The 24856-nt window shown below is 55.0% G+C and overlaps 1 protein-coding gene across 4 annotated transcripts in view; it reads right to left on the minus strand.

Moving 5' to 3' along the window:
• The window catches only part of PDE1C (phosphodiesterase 1C), a 260612-nt gene extending 236343 nt beyond the window's left edge, over positions 1 to 24269 (minus strand). For 2 of the 4 annotated variants that reach the window (XM_045587233.1, XM_036453788.2), the window contains exon 1: positions 24093 to 24266. In XM_045587233.1, the coding sequence (XP_045443189.1) occupies positions 24093 to 24177 (85 nt within the window). In that variant the 5' untranslated portion in view covers positions 24178 to 24266. Of the gene's footprint in view, positions 1 to 24092 lie in introns of all 4 variants that reach the window. The other 2 variants (XM_036453783.2, XM_036453784.2) reach the window with 2 other exon arrangements.
• Positions 24270 to 24856: the final 587 nt, after the last annotated feature.

Here is a 24856-nt window from a genome sequence, read left to right on the forward strand (position 1 = left end):
TCACTGCCCAGTCACCCACTCACCCGACCCACGCTAAGGACATGGGCTCTGCATTCTCTCACCCACAAACAGGCACGGAGAACGCAGAGACCTTTCAGAGTCGCCCGCATCCCAAAGGAGGTCCAGGCGAGGCTGCAGGCGTCAGGCGAGGGAGGCCGCGTTTCGCTGACCCTGGGACCTGGGAGACATGGAAGACCCTTCACGTCCTTCACATCCTCCTCTGTCCCAGCCCCCGTCTCTTCAGTGAAGCTGGAACCATGCCTTTCTGACCCATGGTCATGTCCGAACACCACGTAACATGCGATTTCCAGAAACAACTAACAGCTCACCGGGGGGAGGGGGGCTTCTGGAAAAGACAGGCGGTGAGAAGCCACAAGCAGAAACTGTGGTGCCAGGTTCACAGCGACTAACAGGACAGGAAGCCGGGGGCAGGCCCGTGTCAGCGACGGAGTGTCAGCTCTGCCTGGAAGCTGTCCGGGCTGCAGCCAGGACCTCCCCCAGGAGGCAGGGGTGGCCCAGGGGCGTGAGCGGCCCCAGCCGGCTCCACCTGGCCCGAGGAGCCATGAAAAGCACACACTGTGCAACGCAGACGCTGCCGCCACCACGCACTGCTGCGGAGAGCAGCGCCCAGGCGGCTTCCCTCGAACCGTCCACGGAGAGTGGACCTCCGGGAGCAGAGCTCTCTGCTGGAGCAGCACCCGGGCTCAGCGGGCACCTTTGTCCTCGTGGTGTGTGGCTGCGAGGGACCCAGACAAGGCCCCAGGGAGCCCAAGGCCGTGCTCTCTCCCTTGCCACGGGTGCCCCTACGAGGGGCAATGCATCGGGTGAGGCGGAGGGCTAGTCCCCTTGGGAGCTCAACCTCTCGCTGCAAAGAGTAACTCAGTGGCCAGCCAGGTCCAAGCAGACGGACGGACAAGTGCCCCCTTTGCTATTCTTTACAGCAAAACCTCTAAGAGGCCTCTCAGTCCTGAATACCTCACACTTAGGTAATTGTGCAATATAATAGGCTCCTTGATCTGCAAAGCTAGTCCTGAGTCCATTTAGGAAGAAAGCAGGATTTACTCCCATGAGAGTTCGTTCTTGTCTTTTTCTTTTTTTCCTTTTTTTTTTTTTTTCAATATATATATTTTTTATTCCAGAGAGGAAGGGACAGGGAGAGAGAGAAACATCAATGATGAGAGAGAATCATGGATCCCTGCTCCTTCATGTCCCATACTGGGGATAGAGCCGGCACCCTGGGCATGTGCCCTGACCAGGAATTGAAGTCTGTTTACCGGAAATTGAATCGTGACCTCCTGGTTCACAGGTTGATGGTCAGCCACTGAGCCACACCGGGGGCTGTCACTTTCTGACCCTGTTCCACCCCAGCCCGATCCACTTCCCCCTTTCGCCAGCATCCCTCCCATCCTGCCTCTGCTCCTGTGGTCAATGGTGTCCAGGAGGGAGTGGGCCTGCTTAGCCTCTTATGGGGATGCCATGGAGAAGCTCAAATATGGCACAGAAAGTCCTCCTGGACCCTCTTGGGCCCAGGACATGGGTCACTTCACCGAACACAGCAAAACACGGCCGAGACCCTCTGGTGGGCCGTGCTCTCCCTTCCCGAGGTGGTGAGTTCAAGTCCGCAGACACGGGCATTTACCTGCCCATCAGGTGGTAGACGTTCAGTGAGAGAGACCAAGCCTTCCTTGGACCATGGAAGATGGCCCCAGCGCTGTAGCTACAGGTGACGGTGGGGAAGGGAGAGTGGTCCCTTTACAGCCCAATGAAGAGGCTGTCCGCAGCTGTGGGGCGAGGATAACGGATGCCCAGACCCGTGTGTGGGAGTGACGGCAGAGCAGCATCAGCGCTACCTTGGGCTCAACTCTTCCTGCTGAAGATCAAAGTGCCTTTCACAACTGCCACCGCATGGATCTGCCCAACAGCCCATGAGATTGTTTCAATCTTTCAGATTAAAAAAACAAAACACCCAGGCACACAAATAAGTCAGTCGTCATGTCTGAGGCACAGCGGAGGCACGCCTGTGTGGGGGAGGCTCTGCAGTGGCTCAGGAGGCAAACATCGCAGGAGCTCAGGCAGCCCCTCTGTCTCCTGTGTGGCCTGGTCTCTTTGTCTTGTGAATAGAATCCTACCCGGATCCTAACAGAAAAGCATACCCTAAGGTAGACTGTTTAACTAAGAATACATCTGCAGCCTGGCAGTGCTCAGTGGTTGAGCATTGACCTATGCACCAGGAGGTCACGGTTCAATTCCTGGTCAGGGCACAGGCCCGGGTTGCTGGCTGGATCCCCAGTAGGGGGTGTGGAGGAGGCAGCCAATCCATGATTCTCTTTCATCAGTGATGATTCTCTCTCTCTGACTCCCTCTCCCTTCCTCTCTGAAATGAACAAAAAATATAAATTTTTTAAAAAGAATATACATGTAAAACATGCATTCAGGGGGCTTTAAATTAAACAAAGAGGGAAATGAGGGTGTACAGTTAAGCATTTATTTTTTTTAAAGCCGAGTACCCATGTGCAGACGGCCATGGCGCAGCGGGCTAAGCTCTACAGCTTTGCGTTAAGACAGATGAGCTGCCCAGATCCTCGGGCCTGGCAGCAGCTGGGTCACAGCACAACAGCTCCGACTTACAGGCACCCACTGCCTGCCAAGCTCTGTGCTGGGCCCTTTACTGTGTCCTCTCAACCACCCATCGACGGGCAGACTCTGCTCCCCTCTCCATTTCACAGAAGACCCGTCAGAGGCTGAGAGGAAGCCCAGTGAGTGGCAGAGCTGGAGCCAGAGGTCTGCCTGACTCAGAGACGTGAGCCTGTAGGAGCAGCTCTCAAATCAGGTCTTAAAAGTGGGCCATTTGTGTCTGGCCAGCGTGGCTCTGTGGTTGTGTGTTGACCTATGAACTAGGAGGTCATAGTTCGATTCCTGGTCAGGGCACATGCCCGGTTACAGGCTTGATCCCCAGTGTGGGATGTGCAGGAGGCAGCTGATCGATGATTCTGTCATCATTGATGTTGCTATCTCTCTCTCCCTCTCCCTTCCTCTCTGAAATCAATTTTTTCAAAATGTATTTTTAAAAACGTGGGCCATTTCTCCCCTGGCTGGCGGCTCACCTGGTTGGAGTGTCGTCCTCTGGTTCCATTCCCGGCCAGGGCGCGTACCTAGGTTTGATCCCGGGTCAGGGTGTATGCAAGGGGTAACCGGTCAGATGTTTCTCTCTCCCTCTCCCTCCCTTTCTCTCTAAAGTCAGTCAACATATCCTCAGGTGAGGATTTTCATAAAAGTGGACCATTTCTCAGGTCCATCTCAGACCAACTGACAGATTGCCGGCTGCCTGTCCAGCCGATTCAGATGCAGAGGGTCCCCAGTCCACCCGAGGAGGACCCCTGCTGCAGGCCCTGCCGCTCAGTGGCTTCCTCCTACGTCTGCCTGGCTGGCGGCTATTAATAAAGTGCCCGACCCTGGCTGATAGCGTTGCAGCCACATCCTCTCACACTCCCTCCCAGCCCCCAGGCGCCGGCCGCTGGGCTTGTCTCCTTGACTCAGGACGCCGCAAAGCCCCTGACACCGGAGACCTCTCCCCACGTGAAATCTGCCTCACGGTTCACCCAAATAAGGCTCCCACCTTTAAGACAACACCAAGGCTAGCTACGGATGCGGGTCTGCCTCTGACACAGCATGAAGGCAAGCAGGCAGGACCTGCACTTCTCAATGGAATCGCCCCGCCTTCCGATAAAGAAGGCGCACGACCAGTGCCAGATGGTGACATTTGTCCACGTCAAGCCGATTAAGTCAGGAGCAGGGCGAAGCATGGTGCAGATAAAGAAAGTGACAGCACACGAGCGCGCACACACACATGCACACACAAGCACATACACACATGCACACACACACATGCACACACACACATGCACGTACACATGCACAAGCATGTGGCCAAGGCTATGTTCTTTAACCCACCCTGTTGCCCTGGCCTCTGCAGTCGCTAGCCCCTTACAGCTGGACACAGCTGTGGACCCACCCACCTGCAGCTGCAGGTCCTCAGTCCAGGTGCACCTCAGCCCTGCAAGCCAGTGCCGCTCACACCATTGCCTTCCGGTGTGTCATAGACCAATACTCTTATAAAAAAAATAATAATAATAAATAAAATAAAAAATAAAAAAAACAATGAAAACGATCACTTGAAAATTAAAAGACAAACAAGATACAAGCCCACATATCATTCTTTTACTCTTAGACTTGACACACATGAACTATCTTGCCAGCTCCTATAGAAGTCCCTAAATGCCTGCTCTCACTTTTTCTTGCGTGGGGCTTACTGACCACAACCTGGTCCCGGTCCAGGTCCCACTCTGAGCTGCAAGGTGGATGGGAAGCTGTCCGCCAGTTTCATGCCTGGGTGAGATGAACTCAGAACTGTGTTTCCCAAAGGCCATCCAGACTGTGGGATGGGAATGGGTTTGGGGTTGAAGGGCCAACTGGGCTACCGCAGGCATCTTGGTGAGAAACGACAAACCTCCCAAGGAATAACACTTAATGTTTGCAGCGATGGTCGCTGACATCCATTATTAAGTGAATGTAGGTCCTCTCTGGAAGCAGATTTCACATTTCCAAAACCTCAGAAATCCCGGCTCTACAAAGCCTTATTCAACACAGCCCTTGGGGACCTCCCAGCAGGAGCCTCGCAGTGGCTTCTGTAAACAGCCTTCCCACGCCCCCCTGCGGCTTTTCCCGAAACCCGACAACGGTCCCTCCCGTCGCCCAGCCTCCAGAGAACGCGGCTGCCACGCTGCATGCCAATCCCTGCGATGAGTGAAATCCCAGGGGGAGGACGGGAACCTGTGACCACGAGCTGTGCTCCGCACTGCTGTCTCCTCTCCTCACAGGGATGAACTTCCAGAAACGTTAGGAGACACGAGTTTATGCAGCTGGCGGGGGGGGGGGGGGGGGGGGGGTGGCGGCCAGGAGCAGGAACGAGGCCTTTGCCTGTAGGGCCGTGGTTGGCAAACTGCAGCTCCCGAGCCACATGCAAGCTCTTTGGCCCCTTGAGTGTGGCTCTTCCACAAAATACCACGGCCTGGGCGAGTCTATGTTGGATTTGTGGCATTAGTAGTTTAAGTTTTAAAAATGTGGCTCTCCAAAGAAATTTCAATCGCTGTACTGTTGGTGTTTGGCTCGGTGGACTAGACACAGCAGCCAGCCGGGCCCTGCCTCCATCGGGCATCTGCTGACGACACGGTGCCTGTCACGGGGCCGCTCTGAGCCTCAGTTTCCTCATCTACACAATGGAGCCAGCCCCTCTGCCTGGCTCAGCTGCAGGGCTGACACAAGATGGCTTCAGTGTCATCCAAGCACGCATTCTGAGGTATGAGCCATGCGGCGAGCACTGAGCTGGCCACGGAGCTCACAGAGGCGGGGAGGGGAGACACACAGATACAGGGCGATGCTGCCCACTGGGTGCAACCCAGAGGCTCCCGCAGGAGCACCGGAGAGGGCGTGGATGAGGTGCCTCGGACCTTTTAAGAAATGTCTCGGTATTTAAGCCTGAGCATGCCATCCTAGGGAGAGGAACCAGACGGGCACTATGCATTGTGCTCACGACAGAGAAAACGTGTGGGAGTCAGGGAGGGGGGGAAGGCAGAGGGGACGGGGTCCCAAGGGCCACGTGCACAAGGGAAACAATGGACTGAGACAGCAGGGAGCGAGTGTGAGGGTCCGCACTGGGCGGGCTGCCAGGGTGTCAGGTGCGGGTTGGTGCTGCCGCACAGTGGAGAGAGCACAAAATGGGTGCGAGTCCTCCGCAGGGAGACTCCGAGGGGCTGCGAGTCCTGCATGGTACAGGTGAGAGCAAACGTGGTGACCTCTGACTGGCCACTGGACTGACAGGCCGGGATGCTCGGGTCCTCTGCACAGGACTCAGGTGCTGGTCCCAGGAAGAGGAGAGCAGCTTGTCTCCACCCGGTCTCCTGAGAGGGCAGGAACCCCTCCCGCTCCTGCCACTGTAGAGTGAAGCCCAGCAGCTTCCATCACTGGCGTCACAGATTCAAAAGCAACCAGTAGGCACCCGGTTCCTGGCGGCTGATGAAGACAGGCCTGACTTTTCCTCTGCTCTTCAGCAGAGACCGACTGCTCCGACGCAGGGAAATCCACCCGGAGTGGGTGAAGGTGTGTTGCATGTGTGTGCATTCTTATACTTTTGCACATGTGTGTTTTCTGTGTATGCATGTGTTGTGTGTTTGTATTGCATGGCTTGATGCATGTGTGCATGTGTGCACATTGTGTACATGTGCATGCCTGTGTGGATGTAGGTGTGTGGGTGTGTGCATGTGTGAGTGTATGTGTGCACTATGTGTATACCTGTGTGAGTGTGTGTGTGTGTGTGTGTGTGCATCTGAGTGTGTGTGCATGCATGTGGGGGTGAGCAGATAGAAGTCAGAGAAGACCTCAGAGACCCCTGCTAGTAGCTGCCCACACCCAGAAAGGCTGCCCTTCAGGGGGCAAAGACCCCGCCATCAGCGCTAGCTTCTCACCAGCCCTTCCCCGCCCATGGAGTTCGCTCAGGGATAAGGGCTGCCCCAGAAAGGCAAATGCGCATCCCTAATCTAGCCGGGGAAAATCCAAAAACATCTTTCCGATCTTCTTACTGAGAGCAGCCATCTGCGGCTGGGACACTGACCCTCCCCCACGCCAGCCTTTTCCCAGAAGAGCCGTGCCCAGGAGCTGTCACCCGCAGTGACCAGAGGCCGGAGCCAGCCGGTTGAACCAGGCGGCTGACGTCAGCTGGCCACGCCGTGAAGAGATTAACGAGTTCATGGGTCTCAAAGCCATTCGGAGGAAAGACACCAAGATAAACTGCCCGGATTTGTCTCTGTGCCAGAGCCGCCCCACCCACACCTCCCCTCTCCTCCCGAGAGGGCAGACCCGGGCAGAAGGAGAGCTTGGGCCTGGGGATGCACAGACCTCAGTGTGAATGCAGCTGGACCCCCTCAAATTTCTCCAACTTCAGTGTGCATCACTCCACCCAGAGAGCACGATAATCCCCGGACCCCCAGCCTGCCTCTCAGGCAGGTGTGGGCTGAGAGCTGGCAAGGCCGTCAGCCTGCGGGCCTCTTTCCGACAGCCCTGGGCTGCCTCTTCCCTCGGCCACCTCTGCACAGTCACCTGCCTTCCCTGGCTCCAGGGTCCCATCTTCTGAATGAGTGTGTGACGCCTGTCTCCCAGGGCCACCAGGGGCGTGCGAGAGAGGATCCGGGTTTCCATGACTGGCAAAGAGGCGGCATCTGCTCACAGAATCGAGTTTTACATCCAGAGAGCCAGGGGAGGAAATCAAAGAACAAGACCTGCCCAAGCTCGTCTCACATCCATTTCCCCACTTTGCCCCGGAGACCCGAGCACCTGAGCTTAGATACCAGCTCTCCGAGGGGCATCTCACGGCCAAGGCGGTGGCAGCTGGGTTATGGCCAAGGGACCAGACTGGCCACCAAAGGGACAGGACAGTGTCTCTGCATTCGGATTTGGGCTCAGCCTCCCCTCAGGTGGGGCTTTGGGCAAGTTCCCGAGCCCCTGGGAACCTGCGAGTCCTCGTCCATGTCGTGGGAATGATGAAACCCACTTCCAGGGACTAAATCACGGCCCAGCATGAGGTCCGGCACACGGGAGGCGGTCCAGGCGGCGGGGTGGCATGGAGCCTGGGCTGCAGCTGGTGCCCAGACGGGCCCTCGTCTGCTAACCCGCCTCTTCCAAACCCAAACGCCTGACGCTCACCGCTCTGTCTTCCATGTGCTGCCTGCTCCCTCCCACCCCCGCCCCCAGAGCTGGCAGGGCCTGGGCAGGGCCTGGGCAGGGCCTGGGGGCTGCAGGGGTGCAGAGGGGCCAGGGCCAGAGCGTGCCCCCTGTGCCAGAAGAGGGAATTCAGGAGTCAGGGGCTCCTGAGGAACCATCATGTAAAACATCATGACAACAATCGGCTGGTGAGAGGAAAAAATAGCCCGGCCAGCGAAAGAGAAAGAGCAGCCAGCCAGCAACCTAAGTGCCTCGATTTAGGGCTGGCTCACTCGTGGGAGCTCCAGGAAAGCCAGGGAGCAGGCAGCCAACTTCCTGAAGGGCTATTTTGGACAAGCCTGTGGCCTTCTGTGACTTGTCACGCAAGCCAAAGGACGTCTGTCCTAAGCCCTCAAGGAACCCCTAAGGCTCAGCGCCCCCCACTGGCTGCTCTGGCTGCCACGGGCCATCTACCCCCGGGTCAGCTCCCCTCTCGGAGCCTCAGTCTTCTCACCTGTGAACTGGAGACATAGGACCTCTCTCTGGGAAACTAGGATGATTAGACAAAGGAACGTCTGCCACCGGGGGTGAAGGGAGGGGAGTGAGGGGGAGCGGGAGTTCCCCTCTTCTCACTCCACACCGACCTCAGGAGCTCTGCATGGGTGTGCAGCCAGCAAAGGCTCAGCAACTAGAAACACTTCGACAGCATTTCGTATGGTGTTTCCCACTCCCCAGACCAGAGAGGCGGCCAGTCTTTTCTCCTCCCGGAGAAGTTTTGATAAACTGCCCTTCCATATTCTGCACAGAGAGGAGAGGCCGAGGCTAGTGGGGGGCCGTCCTGAAACCCCAGTCAGGCTTTCCCTCTCCTGCCTCCTCTCTCCCTTCTCCTCTCCCGCCATCAGCACGGCATTAAATTCCACCCCTACACCAGCTCAGGTGGGCACAGCTGGACAGGGTCCCCGCAGACTTGGACACATGTGCTCAGGGCCCGGGAGATGCGTGCTCTCGCCGGGACCCCGCCTCGGACCCAGCTCACGCCTGGAGTGGGTTTGGGCCCGGCCGCTCAGCAGCTGGGACCTCAGGCAGTTCCCAGCCACTGTGTGTCCGCGGAGGGACGGGACACATTGCTGAGACGGCCATCTGGATCTGATTTAAACCGCATGGCTTTCTCACCACCCTGGGCGGAAGCTTTGAAAAGCAAACCAAACAGAGACCCGGAGCACTGCTCTGACGGGAGGGCTTCTCCCTCCAGGGAAGTCCCAGAGCAAACAGCACCGTGTCCCCCTGATACCACTGTGGGGGCTAAGGCGACCCGAGCCGTCTAGAATGGTGGTCGCCAACTGGGGGTCCACCCCCAACAGAAGCCACCTGTCGCCCATCGGGCTCCTCACATGAGCCCACTTATTCTGCCGCTGGCTTCTCAACAATCCCGTGCCCCCTCAGTCGGTGTCACTGCACACAACACAACCCGCCTCTGGTCTCTCTCTCGCCCGGCCATTGACGGCGCCCAGAAGTCCTGTCCCACCTACACAGAGACGTCACCAGGCCCACGAGAGCTGCTGGGCGGATCTTCCTGTTTCGGGCTCGATGATGAGGGTGGTGAGGACTCTGGCTTCCAGCCTGACCCAAAGCAGAAAGCCCCTAACAATCAGAGTCAAGGTTGGGGTGGGAGGCAATGAGGAAGAGCAGTGACTGAACGTGGTCCAACCAAATGTAAATAAACAAGCCCATTGGCTCGGGCACCTGACTCCAATCCTCCTGAGCTGTGTGGCCGTGGAAACGTGAGGCAGCCTCTCTGAGCCTCGGTTTTCCCGTCTGCAAAATGGGAGTGTGTCAGGATCTCCACGTTTCGGGGCTGCCTGGGTCTTCTGGGATGGTGCGTATGTAAAACATCTGGCACGGAGGAGGTCCCACTGAGACATGAGTCACTCATTTCCTCCGCGCCAATTCTTGGTTTCCCTGAGCAGAGCGGGCAGTCTGCGGAGGGCAGCCCTCTGTGGGCTCTCGCTGCACAAAGATCTCGTCTGCCTGAGCCCCCGGGGACTGCGAGAAGCCAGGAAGTTCCCATCCTACTCCTTGAGTTCCTTGTCGGCCTCAGAAGCCAGGAATCAAGTCAACTTTGACTTGGACATTGAACCTGCCCATAAGTGCTTGTTAATGTGAAACTCAGGGATGGAAATCAGAAAGGCTAGAAGGACATCTGGTGGGTGCAAGTCATTCGCTGTTTTGAAATCATTTATTCCCTGGGCATCAATCCAATATCATGACTTTACTGTTCTTTTTAACATGCCGCCGATTTTAAAGCATTGCCCTTAATAAAAACAAAAAGTAAAAAGCACTGATGGACTAAAATGAACCTGATTGTCCCTAAATACCCCAGTTCGTGGGTGTATTTCCCAAGAACAGGGATTAACCACAACACAGTTATCACCTTTTGGCATTTACCTGACAATACTTCTGAGGCCCCCGTTGTCTCCTGGGGATTAGGTTGAGATTTCACATTCTCAGCCAGAACACTGCACAGAGGACATTTCCTTCTCGGGGTCTCACACACGGAGGCACACAGCGTCCACCTGTCCTTCAGAAGTTGTCTTATCTTGATTGCCTGACCAAAGGTGATGTCAGATTTTTCCTCGCTATCCTGACTGTTTTATTTCCTCCCTTTCGAGATGCTTTAGGTCCGTGCAAATATCCTGCTCTTCGTCAAAATCCCACCATCCCCTAGGGCAGCGGTCGCCAACCTTTCCGACCTCACGGACCACCAGTTCTCCACCGCTGCCCTAGGCTGAGTGTCCACTGATCCTTTCCTGATCCAGCCTTTGTGATGATGTTTGCAAAACAATGATTGCAAATGCTCCCCTCGGTCACTACGGCACCTCTACACTCCAAACAATCAAAAACCACTAGAAAGAGAACCCCTAAAGCACTGGCAGGGGCTGACAATTTAATGGGCAAATTACGCAGGTCATTAAAGACAGTATTCATGTTTATCAAAGATGGGACTAAGCCCAACATTTATCAAGCACCCACTGCATTCAAGCCCTTTCTATACTTTAGCTCGCTTATTCTGCAGCTCGCTTCTCAACAATCCCGTTCCGCCTCAGTCGTTGTCACTGCACTCAACACAAACCGCATCTTGTGTCTCTGTCTCTCTCTCTCTCTCTCTCTCTCTCTCTCTCTCTCTCTCTCTCTCTCTCTCTCTCGGCCATGGACGGTGCCCAGAAGTCCTGTCCCACCTAAACCAAGAATGCCACCAGACCCTGAGGACTGGACCTCCCCAGGCCCATGAGAGCTGCTGTGTGGATCCTCCTGTTTCGGGCTCGCTGATGAGAGTCGTTAGTACTCTGGCTTCCAGCCGGCCCCCTCTAGGAGGTAGGTATTTAATCTTTCACAGGTTAACCCACTGAGCTCAGCAGGATTGGCTAACATGCCCGGAGTCAACCAGCCACCGAGTGGCTGCTCTGAGATTTGAACATAGGTCCACTGCCTTTTACTCTCCACTACTCCCAACACTAGCTTCTGATTCCCTGCAAAACAGACCTAAGCTGTTCGATCTCTCGTCACACTGTGCCCACCGGCAGGGGAGGCCTCAGGCAGGGACAGCCACGCCACCCAGGGTGGGTGCAGCCCATGCAATGGCTGAGAAAGGCCCAGTCATGGTGCCAATGGATCCACCGGTTCAGGGCCCACACTGATCCTCCCCCCCCCCCCCCCCCGTCCTCCTGAAGTTAATGCCCCTGAATGTTCCATGCCCCACATTCCCTGGTACGATCACAAGACTAGGAAACAACCAGCCACAGAGCCCTCACCGAAGCTCTGCCCGGAAGCCTTCCTTTGCTCTCCCCTCCCTTTCCAAGCGGGCTTTGTGCTGACTGTAGATACACCTGTCACTGCAAACCCACCCCCCGCCCCCATCAGTTGTGCAGGCCTTTGAAGGCAAAATTCAAACGTCTTTCCCAAAAAGCCCAAACAGATGCTTTTTGTTCCTCTAGTTTCACACCACAATGTTCCCTATTGTTCTTCAATCCAAATTACGTTTCTTTCTGGAATCTGGGATGGCTTTGCCAAGAAGCAAGGGCAATCGTGCAGTTTTTGACGAGACTCATTCAGGTACATAATAGTAACAAATGGTGCCTATCTGAAATGAACATGTTAGATCAGGGATTACCATGGTGATGACAGTGAGAAGAGGACATCCTTGAAAACTCGAAAGTGATGTTTGAATTTTGCCTTCAAAGGCCAGTACAACTGATGGGGGTGGGGGTGGGGGTTGCAGTGATAGCTGTATCTGCAGTCAGCGTGAAGCCCACTGATTCATCAACAAGACTAACTGTGCCCTGGCCAGTGTTTCTCAGTGGCTAGAGCATCAGCCCACACACGAAAGGTCAAGGGCATGTACCTGGGTTGCAAGTTCAATCCCTGGCCCCCTGTCAGGCAACCAATGTGTCTCTTGTCTCTTTCTCTCTCTCTTTATCTACAGTATTTATCTACCTACCTACCTACCTCTCATCTCTGCCCTCCCTTTCACTCTCTCTAAAAATCAATGGGGGGGAAAAAATCTCCTCAGGTGAGGATTAACAAATAATATTAATAATAATAATAATAATAATAATAATAATAATGGTGGAGGCAGCCTCGCTCAGAGAAATCAGATCTCACAACACTGATTCCTGGCTGGGCTCCTGAGGAGGAGAATGTGCTTAGACGTCAGCTCATGCTGCTGCCTCTCTAGGGATCTCAGCGCTGGCGTAGGCACTGCTCTCGTTCTAGAAGAGGGGACGGACGGAGGGCTGTGCAGAAAGGAACACACCCCAGAAGGCCGCAGAAGGCTCAAGAGGGCAGAGAAGAGAAGAACATGCAGAAACATCTAGCTCAATGCCTCAAACATTTTTAGCAGTAAGCCTCTTACACAAATGGAATTTTGCACAGAACCCCAACATGGATATAATATTTAGTTATCATAATTTTATTTAAAAGTGAAAACTTTTCTATTTATTATAAGGTGAGTCAATGAGATCAATCACACACTGTTTTGTTTGACGTAAAAACTTCAAATTGGGGGGTTAAGGATGACCGTTGTGCTTTATATCAGCTTCGGCTGCCAATGTATTTCTCTGTTGGGTATTAGTTACACAGCATCGAGTGAAATTCTTTTTTAATTGTTTATGTGTAAGGTTTATTATTTTTTTTAATATATTTTCATTGATTTCAGAGAGGAAGGAAGAGGAAGAGAGATATAGAAACATCAATGATGAGAGAATCATTCATTGGCTGACTCCTGCATGCCCCACACTGGGGATCCAACCCACAACCCCTGGATATGTGCCCTGACCAGGTATCGAACCATTACCTCCTGGTTTATAGGTCGATGCTCAACCACTGAGCCATGCCAGCTGGACTCAAGTAACATTCTGACTGGTGCTTAGAAGCAGGGGCCATCTGGGTGAGCTTTGCTGCCCACCCTGCAATCTCAGGATACTTTCCCAATGCAGTGAACTAGAATATCAAAGACACTGCACTCCAAGTCCCACTAGAAAAGTGGCTAATCTTGCAACATAAATGAACATGTTTACAATTGCTGATGTGGTCAAGAAATTGATATATTTTATAAAATAAGCGAACACATATAATAGAAGGGTTTTTTTAATTAAAAGCAATGGATCAAAAGCTGTTGTACACATACACAGTGGATATCACTCAAGTATAAGGAAGAATGAAATCTTACCATTTGTGGCACCATGGAGAGGTCTAGAGGGCATTATGCTGAGCGGAATAAGTCAATCAGAGGAAGATAAACACCATATGACTTCACTCATGTGAAATTAAAGAACAGAATAAGCAAACAAAACAAAACAGAAATAGACTCAAAGATCTAGAGAACAGACTGATGGTAGCCAGAGGGGAGAGGGGCTGGATAAAAAAGGTGAAGGGATTAAGAAGTACAAATTGGGCCCGGCCAGGGTGCCTCAGCGGTTGAGCATCAACCAAGAGGTCTCCGATTCAATTTCCAGGGCACATGCTCAGGTTGTAAGTTCGATCCCCGTAGGTGGCTGGCAGGAGGTGGCCAATCAATGATGTTCCTCTCTTACCGATGTTTCCATATCTCTATCTCTCTCTCTCTTAATCTCTCTCTAAAAATTAATTTAAAAATATGTTCTTTAAAAAAAAAAAAAGGACAAAGTGGAAGTTACAGAGTAGTCACAGGGATGTGAGGCACAGCAGAAGGAATAGAGCCAATAAAACTGTGATAACTATGGGCGGTGCCAGGTGGGTGCCCAAACTGCCAGGGGAACACAATAAAAGAGGTGATTGCCCAATTGCCATGCGGTACACCTGAAATGAACACAACATGGTAATGAATGCAAACTGTACCTGAAAAATACAAAATGTTTACAGGGGGGCACCTCTCTGACCCCTTTAAATTTCAGACCGTTGATATATAAAGATATGTCAGCAATAAATTGGGACTTGAGTCATTTTTAGAAGTTAAGAATATATTTTACAACAGGCATTTGAATCAAACATTGGCCCAGTTCCTAAGGCACTGGTGCTGGGCCCTCAGATTCCCCCGTAGGTAGGGGAACAAAACAACAATACAGTAATGATCCCAGGTCTGAAAAAATAATCATGAATGTGCCTGCGTTAAAACTCAAGCAGAGCAGAGACCGGTTTGGCTCAATGGATAGAGCGTCGGCTTGGGGACTGAAGGGTCTCGGGTTTGATTCCGGTCAAGGGCATGTACCTTGGTTGCGGGCATATCCCCAGTAGGGGGTGTGCGAGAGGCAGCTGATCGATGACTCACTCTCATCGATGTTTCTAACTCTCTATCTCTCTCCCTTCCTCTCTGTACAAAATCAATAAAATATATTAAAAAAAAAAAAAACTCAAGCAGAAAAACATATATGTCCAAATGTCAATAGTGGTTCTCATGCTGATATTACAAGTAGGCTTGTGTGTTCTCTTTTCCAATCTTCACTATGTAAATTTTTCCCCATCCACATGGACAACCTGCATAATAATTGTTAGAACAGCAACGATCGCGCTAATATCACGCTGACAATGGTTCAGCTTCTTCTCCTTTCAAAAGCATTGATGAGCTCATTCTTCTCCTTCGCATGAAAGTACCACGACGCCCATTAATGGAAAAAGACGTGGCTTGCCTTTCCCCAGAGGGACACTTCGGGGGGATGATTACAGCTGCCATGACAACAAGGGGAGGATGTGATGTCACATAATGAGCCAGGGGCTGCAACGTTCCCATCCCAACGAGGAGCTGGAGCCGTCAGCTGGAGACCCAGCCGAGGCCTCATTAAGGGCACCTGCTCGGTAATTACTACACGTTTCCCCTCGTCATGCATCCAACTCTGAAAACAGCCTGACCCACTCACACCCCGCACCCCACTTGTGTAGAGCTCAGACCGACAGTCCCCGGGGACCTGGGTCAGCATGGAGATGCACCTCCATCAACGCGACCGGGAGGGAGGGAGGAAGCGCCGAGGACTCACTGTCCCAGACAAGCCCCTGCATATCACCGAGGGGCCTGCTATCGCGTCTCCCCAGGACGTTTAAACGTTGTTGTTTCCGTTAGAGAAAACCTCACCCACCTCTGCCCCACGGAGGAGGACAGCAAATCCCAGCGTCTGCACGGCCAGCCGGGGACAGAGGCAATGTGAGGGGCGTGATGAGTTGTCCAGCAACAAACGTGAAACCCCAAGATGCTGTAGGCACAGAGCTCTGCACAGAGCAGGCAAGCTGCTCCATGGAAGGAGCCAGCCGGCCCAGCCTCCCGGCCCAGCCCTCCTGCTCCGTCCCCTGAGCCCCGGGTTCCCCGCCTAGAAACTGAGAGTGATGATGAGTGGAGAGGGTTGTTGGACGTTAAGTAGGAGGCTCTGGTGCTCAAACACTGAAGTTCGTTCCCCTAACGAGTGTCCCTCCTCGGGTCTCCATGGGACCAGCGCAAAGCCGCCTCTGTCTCCCGCCACTCGTCCTGCCAACTGCAGAAAAAACGGGTTCTGGTGTTCTCACACAGGCTGTCTTCTCTACCTAGAATGTTCCCGAAATCTCTCCCCTGCCCATCCCATCCTCAACCTCATCCAGTCCCTGCTCCCCAAACAAAGCCACACCCGGAGTTACTTAGAGAGCTCCCTAACACCGCACCTTCCTGGGCCCCGTCCCCTGATGACAGAACCGAAGCGTGCGGCTCATTAATCCGCCGAAGCTCCCCATTTGGTTCTGACGCAGCCGGCCCCGCCCTGGAAGTGCTTGGAACCCCTGACCCGGCTAATTCCTTAGACCTTGGCTAAGGACTCTCATCCGTGGCTGGTGGGCAGCCACTTTGGAAAACAGCTTGGCAATTCCTTAAAAGTTAAACACAAACTCCCCATACAACCCCAAGTTTCCCTCCTGGGAATCTACCCAAGAGAATGAAAACACATGTGCACGCAAACAGGTGGAGCCAAAACATGGGAACACCTTGTCCACCAAGGGGTGAGTGGACAAGCGAATGCATCGTCAATAGAATGGACACTCCTGGAGATAACACAAAGAGGCAGTTACACTCGGTGATTACACAGCCCTGAAAGCTTACTAAACACCGTGGACTAGACGTTTAATCGGGGTGACTGTTATGGCACATAAATTACACCTCAGGGAAACTGAGTGAAGAGATGGGAGGAGGAGGGGTGGGGGAGCGAGGCAGGAAAGGCTGAGTCCACGCCTCTGTTCACCGCTGTCAGCGAGGCCTCTCTGCCCTGGGTCACCCTCGTCCTTAGGAATCCTTCCCACACGGGCTCGGGGATGTTACGTTTTAACATCAATCCCCACGAGCCCGCAAACTGTTCAGGAATGAGAAAACTCTGATGTCTCCTTAGGTTTGCAGGGCAGCCAAAGGGCACCGAGCAAATGTTGGGAAGAGAAGGATGAGGGACGAGTGACCGATGGCGCTTTCAGCTGAAGTAAACGATAAGAAACATCTGGTCCTGAGTGCTTCCTCTCCAGCTGCCTCCTTTACACAGGTCAGGAGCCTGTCACTTGGATGCTAAACGGACACGCTGGCCGACCCACAAGTGCACCGAGTTCTTACCGGAGGCTTGTCCCAGGTGTTAAGTGCCCTTCCCTGACCTCCCCACGCAGTCAGGCTCACACACACCACTTTAACTTCCGAAGAGCTGTGGTGCAGTGAGGAGAGGGGAAAGGAGGGGGAGAAAGAGGGAGAGAGAAAGTGTAGGTCAGGATGGAGGTGTAAGTTTGTATATAAAATGTGTGTAGCCCTAACCAGTTTGGCTCAGTGGATAGAGCGGTTAGCCTGCAGACTACAGGGTCCCAGGTTCGATTCCGGTCAAGGGCATGTACCTTGGTTGTGGGCACATCCCCAGTAGGGGGTGTGCAAGAGGCAGCTGATGGATGATTCTCTCTCATCGATGTTTCTAACTCTCTATCCTCTCTCTTCCTCTGTAAAAAATCAATAAAATGTATGTATATATATATATATATTTTTTTTTATGTTAATCATTGTACTGTTGATATTTGGCTCTGTTGACTAATGAGTTTGCCGACCACTGGCCTAGACAGACGCACAGACCGGATCATGCCGGGCCCATAGGCATGTCTGGGATTGTAGGCCCGGCCCTACCCGTGGTGGGAAGCTACCGTGTGGTTTTAGACTGGAGGGCAGCAGGGGCAGTGGTGTGGTCCAAAAGAACATTCTAGCTGCCTCGGGCCGATGGTTCGGAGGGGAGGCGAAACCACTGGGAAATACTGCGATGGCTCAGGGAGAGAGGAGGGTCTGACCTGAGGCACACGAGGTGGAGGGGAAAGTCCGAACAGGAAAGGGTTTGGGGAAGAAAATCCAGAGCCCTCGATGACAGATGAGACGAGGCGGGGGTGGGCACCCAGGAAAGAATCTAGATGGTTCCCAGACTTAGGGTGCAGGAGCCTGAGCTTCCTGAAGCGTGGAAACTGGATGTGGGTCGTGGCTCTGAAACTAGACATCGGCCCCCTGAGGCCTCAGTGTCTGGGCCTGTGAAATGGAGCTCTTGGTCTCTGGCAGGGACGTTGGCAGAATGCAATGAGCTGATATTAGCGCCAGTGCTTCCCAACCAGTGACTCTGGCCAATCTGAGCAGGCTTTTTATGCATGCAAATTATACATGTTCTGTACCCGAAGCTACACTGTGTTCTAGTAAAAAGCCTGCTCAGATTGGCCAGAGTCAGAGAGGCGGTCTATTGAAAAAAGAACTGGTGTTGCCTCGGAAGTGGGGGGTAGTCTTATACAGCGAATATAGGCCTAAACCTATGTTTTAACTGTAAAAATTAGAGGGTCGTCTTATACACCAGAAAATACGGTACCTAAATTCTGCCTCGTTTTAGCTTTGTCCTGTCTAAAGCAGTGAGCCTCGTGATGAAAAAAGGAAGAAAACGCATCTCCTTAAGGCTTAGAGGGATCTGCTTCTGCTCAGAGTCCTGCAGGGCCCCTTTAAGTTGCTGGATTCCCTGGCGGCACTCACTGACCTGACAAGATTAGAAATCTAATGTATCTTCCAACTGCTAAAGAGCAATGAGTCACCAGACCCAGTGACCTCTTCTTGGAAACTGTGGACAGATGACTTTAAAATAAAAACCCGCCCGGCCCGTGCGGCTCAATGGTTGGGCCTCAGTCTATGAAACAGGAGGTCGCCCTTCGATTCACAGCCAAGGCACCTGCCCAAGTTGTGGGTTCAATCCCCGTAGGGTGCTTGCAAGAGACAGCCGACCAATGATTCGCTCTCATTGCTGATGTTTCTACCACTCACGCCCTCTCTGAAATCCATAAAATATATATTTTTTTTAAATCAATAAAATAAAAATCCACCCACTTCCCCACTCTCGGCCTAAATCCTGCTGTGTTAAACGGGGCTCCCTGTGCAATGCCAGCTTCCTCCGGGGCCTCTCGGAGGGAGAGAAGTTACGAAGCTGCAGGCTCCCCTACGTGGTGACTCCAGGGCAAACCTCTGAGGCAGCCAGAACACCTCGGGTTTGGCAGGGAGGAAGGAAAGGAAGGAAGGCAAGGGAGAGGGGAATTCAGATTTGTGAGCACATGGGATGGTCTCAACACGGGCCCAGCACTTATCATGTGTCATGTCGCCCACAGGCGTTATTATTCCTACTTTACAACACTCAGAAAGGAGATTCGGGAAGACCAAGAGAGAGGTTCGATGCCTCATGAATGGTGAGCATCAGAGCTCAGCCACTCGATTTCTGGGCTTCCCACCACACGCACTACAATCGTTCTTTGAGATGACTTCCAATAGTCAACGTGCCTGGGAAGCTCTAGCCAGGTTGCTCAGTGGGTAGAGCGCCGGCCTGCAGACTGAGGATTCCGGGTTTGATACTGGTCAAGGGCACGTACCTCAGTGATCAATTGTGTGGGAGGCAACTAATGGATGTGTCCCTTTCACATCAATGTTGCTCTCTGTCTCCCCTCTTCCCTCCCACTAGCTCTAAAAATCAACGGGAAAATATCCTCGGGTGAGGATTAACAAACAAACAAAAAATATATATATATATGTCCAGTGAATAAAATATACAGTTCGGCAGGTTCAACAGAGCATCCCCCGATGAAAAATAAATTAAAATAAAGGGGAAAAGAGCCGTGCACGGGACCTGAACTCCATCAGCCCCCTTGCTTGTGAAAGCTTTCTGGTAAAAATAGGCCATCTATCCAAAAGGCCAACCCAGTCCTAGTGGTTATTCGTGATCAAGTCCAAGACAACTGAGCCTCCTCTTATTTCCCTTCCCAAGCCCATGGGTTCCCACCTGAGCTACCCTATGCTGCCCCCGAGAAGAGGAGGAGCCAGCTGTCTGCACCGAAGCCGGAAAAGCAGGGGTGGTCCAATCGGTCCGGGTGACTTGCTCGCAGAGGAACAGGCCTCATGGCGGCATCTGTGGGCCAGCGCGCACAGCATGGTCTCTGGTGGTCTAAGCTCCACTCAGCAGATACTGCCCAACAAGTAAAACCTGCAAGTGGCAGGTCCCCAGGTTCCCACAACTTGTATGTGACTTGGCCACAGGTTCCCACGCCCTCCTCCCCCTTAGATGTGACATTTCCTACAACAGCTCACAGAACTCAGGGGAGCACTCACATTCACCGGTTTATTCAAGGACTTGATGAAGGATACAGATGAGCAGCCAATGAACACAGGCGAGATCGGGGGTGGGAGGGTGGGGGGGGGGGGCGGTCAGAGCACAGGAGCTTCTGTCCTGGGGAGCTGGGGTGTGTCACTCTCACATGTAGACGCGTCCATCGACCTGGAAGCTCCCCAAACCTCACCCTTTGGGATTTTATGGGGACTCCATTGCCAGCCCTTCTCCCCTCTCTGGAGAAGGTGGGGGCGGGGACTGGCTGGCTGAAAATGTCAGGATTCTAAATCTGGCTCGGCCTGTAGGGTGAGCCGTGCTTTTCTGTCCAGGAGCCGCCCAGAGCCCCTCCTCAGGACTCTGCCCATGACCCCGCCCAGGTCGTGGAGGCCGGGGGACACGCGGGCACCCTGTGTGGCCAGAGAGGCCTCTGAGTCCATGGAGAGCGGCAGGATGCCCGGGCACACTTTGCTCTTGCTCCCATCGGGGGTCAGGGGCCAGCACGGACGTACAGGGTGGCAGCCTACCTGTTAACCTGCCCCAGAGTGACCCACAAGCCCTCAGGGTCACACCACGACTCTCGCCCACTCCCGCCAGAGCCGGCTCTGTCACAGTGTGACTTCAGGTCACAGGCGCAGACGCTGGACCAACACCCACAAGGTACCCGCCAGGCGCTGTGCGTGGCACCTGCTTCCCTGGCCGTGGTCATGCTCCCCGCTTCACAGATAAGGAAACTGAGGCTCAGAGAGGGGAAGTGGCCCCTCGTGCCACTCTCTGCTCCAGTCCTCGGAGAGATGTGAGCACGGGGACGGGCAACTGGTACTGGCAGGTGGCTGCAGGATATTTCTCTTAGGTCCTTACACGGCTCTGTGCGCCCCACCATCACCCCCAATCAGGTGTACAATGCCCAGAGGTCTCACCTCCACCCACACAGACAAGGCACTGGGCCAAGAGCACCAGCCCAGCCCAGGGCCACACCCCCAGTGCCTGCAGCCAAGTCCCCCTGGCCTGGGCCATCCCGGCCCTGTCCGCCCCCAAAGCCCTCTGGGAGGAGTAGCCACCAGCAGACCTCCCCCCTCGGCCTGGGTTCCCAGCTCCCCGGGGTCTAAGGGCGGGGCAGAGCACCCTCCCTCCAGCCCCTGGGGTCTCCCATCTGCAGCTCAGGGCCCGCTCTTTCCTCCTCTGGGACAAGCTCACAGAGAGGAGCACGTGGGGGAATGGAGCCAGGGGCCGTTGCTACAGGAAACGCATCCCTCTGTTAGCAACACCTCTCCGTACGGGCCCAGAATTTTCCACAGCGTCCTGGGCCAGGTCCGTTCTCGCTCTGCGCCACCAGCTTCGCATCCTCCTGACCCCTGGAGGCCATCCCTGTGGGGAGACGGAGATGAGGGCCCTCCCGGAGCCCTATCCTCAGCTCCAAAAGGAGGCCCCCTCGGGTGGCGATTCACACAGGGCAGGGCCGCTCCGGAAACAATGGCACACAGCCCCCGACCACCCCCTCACCCCCTCACCTCCCTCCCCCCACCCCCATCCCCAGGCTTTGCTAAACGTTACAACCAGTTTAGTTCAATGGTTTCCTGGAAAGGGAACTCCCAGGTCTCGGAGGCTCCCCGCCAGCACTGGCTGTGGCACACGTACAACCTCACAGTCGTGTTTCTAAGATCTCTGCACACATGCCTGACCTCGGGACTCCAGGAAATGATATAAAGAGGCCGCAAGACCATGGGCCCTGGGACAGAGGGGGGCCCAGGACTGAGCAGGTCAGCAAACCCTGATCCTGCCCGCAGCACCGGCCCCACCGGTGGCAATGGCCAAGCCGGCTCTGGCTCAGCAGAACCCCCCATCTCTCTCCATGGAGCTGAGGGACAGTCAGAGGCACAGACGGAAATAAAGTCACTGTGGGCGGCAGCACGGCCTGGGGCAAACCCTGGGCTGGGCGCCAGGGCCGAACCCAATTCTGCTTGTGACTTCCAGCAAATGACTTCCTGTCCGGGGCGTAGGAGTGTCTTCTCCTACACTGGGGTCATTTCGGCTCCTTTCAGTTTGTGGTGAAAGGCGACCCAATGAGCGGAGTAAAGCGCCCAGCTCAGCCCTGGTCCACACCCCAAAGCTGCCTAGACCTTGACCTTCAGGGCCCCAGGGTCCCTGCAGCCAGGGCCTAGGCCGTTCAGGAGCCAGTTCAGGGCCAGCTCAGGGCCAGGTCAGGCTTGCCTGTCAGAGGGACTCCACAGTGTTTCTCTATGGGGTGTTTGGGCGCAATTCCTCGCTGTGGGGGGCCATCCCCTCCTCCCCATGCCCCTGAAAAGCATTTACTCTGATCTCTGCACACTCTAGAGCCCATCCCAGCGACCCAGCCTGGTGACCACCAAAGCGCCCGGTATGTATCACCCCGCTGAGAGCCGCAGCGGAAGGCTCTCCCTGCCCCAGACGTGGATGCGTCCTCCTAGCCCAGACGTGTCCATCCTTAGAGAGAAGTTTCTCCTTGACCTCACCACAGGGGTGGGCCACACTCCCCTCCCACACAGGCCTCCCCCGGTCAAACTCTGAGGTAGCCAGAACCATCATGAGAATTCCTTCAGCGAAGTGCCTGACCTGGGCTTTGCAACTGACAGCCTAGACAGGGAAGTGATTCCTGATGATAAAGTATCAGACGCCTGAGGAAAGGGGAGCTGGGGGACCGTGGGGGTCTCCTCGGGCTTCTTCTCTCACATTGCAGGAGGGCGCCGTCCACCCACCCTCCCTGCAGAAGCCGTGTGGCCAGCGGGGGCCACAGGTGTGTGCGATAAGACACCTGTACCATCTCCGAGCAAGTCCCGGCCCCAGGGCCCCGCACTGAGGATGCGGGAATGAGTCCTCGACCGTGGGAGAAATATTTGTAAAACACGGGACAGACAGCACTGGAAAGGTGCAGACCCACAGCACACAGACATAAGGACCTGTGTGTCTATATGCACATGTTAATATACATTAGTCACATCGTTATTCTGTGATTAACAACAGTAATTACAATACATACTATTAATATCTCGTCGTTATGATTGTGTAATTAACATATTGGTTACATGTGTCATTAATATCTAGTATATCCATTAAGAGTACTTGCAAATTAATAAATGATAAACTCCCCCCCCCACCCCCGAGGAAAAACAGGCCAAGAGCATAAAAAACGCAGTTTTACAACAGACGTGAAGGACGTGTGGCGTTGAGATACGACCTTCCACCTCGCGACCCAGCAGGTTCCTAAATTAGTGTCCAGTCCTCGTCAGAGCATGTGAGGGGCCCGATGGTGAGAGTGTGCGCGGGTATTTCCAGAGGGCAGTGACGCAATGTTTTAAAATCCCTAAAACTACACATAACCTGGGACCACGCGATTGCGCTTCGACAAACCCTCCAGAGTCAGCCTGTTCCTGTTCCTGCTGCTTCTGCTACCCCGGCCCCTCTGGTACCCTCCTGGTGACGGCTTTAGGGGGACAAAGAGGGGGGGGGGGGAATCCAGAGCCACTGGGACCCAGAAAATAGGAGACAGCTTCCCCCCAATTTCACTAACAGGTACCTCCCTCCCTGCCTGCATTCTCCCTCTCTCTCCCTCCCTCCCTCTCAACTTGTGCAGAAACTCTCATCCAGTCTCTCTGTCCGGATCTGTTTCCATGTGCCTGTCTCTCCCACCCCGTGCATCTCTCGCCCCACCCCTGTCCCCCATCTGTCATTGCTCTACCGGCGTCTGCCTTGGCCTCTCCTAGCCTCAGTATTTCTGACCCGGTGTCTCCATGTGTCCATTAACGTCTCTGTGTCCAGGTGCCGCCACTCTGTCTCTCTGGGTGTCCCTCTGGGTGTCTCTGTCTTAGCGTCTGTCTGTCTTCCCGTCGCTGAGCTCCCTCCCGCTATCTCCATCTCCATCTCTCTGCCTCCATCCCGGTCCCTCTCCCCTCCCGAGCTGAGTTCCTAAAATCACAGCAAGGAAGCCAGGGCCCTCAGAGAGATGTACCTCCGACACAGCTTTGGGGGGGACTCCTAGTCAGAGGGGGAGGGAGGGGTCCCGCGCGCGCCTTCCCGGCCCTGTCCCCGCTCCCCGCTCCCCGCTCCCTGGGCTCCCCGGGCTCCCGGCTCCCCCTCCCGCCACTGGACAGCACCTCACACACACACACACACACACACACACACACACACACCCCAAAGGGTCCCAGCCCAGGCCGGGCCGATGGGGCGGGGCGCGGGGGGCGTGCTCACCGATGGTGAAGCTGAAGCCATCGATGCTGAACGTGGCGCTCCGGCACTTTTTGAAGCCCTCCTTCTTGCTGCTGGCGTCCGTCATGGCTCGGCCGGTCCCCCGCGGCGATGCCCGCAGCCCCGCGCCCTCCGCCCGCGCTCAGCCCGGTCCCCGCCCGCGGCCGCCGCGCGGTCCCCGCAGCTCCCCCGGCGCCTCCGGCCGCAGCGGGCGGGCGCCGAGCCGGCTCAGGCACAGGGCGCACCGGGAGCCAGGCGCCCCATGCCGGCGCCGGCTGCCAGGGGCGCGGGGTGCGGAGACGGCGGGGCGCGCGGAGGGGCCGGGGGGGCCGGGGCGTGGGAGCCGAACCCCGTCCTCGGCGCGGAGTCCCTGCACCCCGCGCGCTGCAGGCGCCGCTGCCTTCTCTCCGGGCTCTGCCTGCCCCTCTCTGGAGGCTGGCGGTGGGGCTCGGGGGCCCGAGGGAACGGCTCGGAGGTGGCGCGGAGCTTCTAGATGTTTTCTCTGGCAGGCAGGCGCGCTCCCTAAAAGCACATCGCCGGCTGGAAAAGCAAACGGCGGGAGCCGGGCAGATGCTGCCAAAGTTTACTCCAAACAAGGAAGTCGGGGACGTGGCCACGCCCACTTCCTCCCTCCCGGCGCGGGCCCTCGGACCCAGCCGGAGCCCCGTTACTTCCCCGCAGCCCCCTGGCCCGCAGATCCTTATCCGAGGGACCCGCAGCGGCGGTCCGCCGCCTGCACGCAGAGCCGCTGCCCCTGAGCTCTGGCT

The sequence above is a fragment of the Pipistrellus kuhlii genome, unplaced genomic scaffold, assembly GCF_014108245.1.
Source record: "Pipistrellus kuhlii isolate mPipKuh1 unplaced genomic scaffold, mPipKuh1.p scaffold_m20_p_26, whole genome shotgun sequence".
In the NCBI taxonomy this organism is placed as follows: domain Eukaryota; kingdom Metazoa; phylum Chordata; class Mammalia; order Chiroptera; family Vespertilionidae; genus Pipistrellus; species Pipistrellus kuhlii.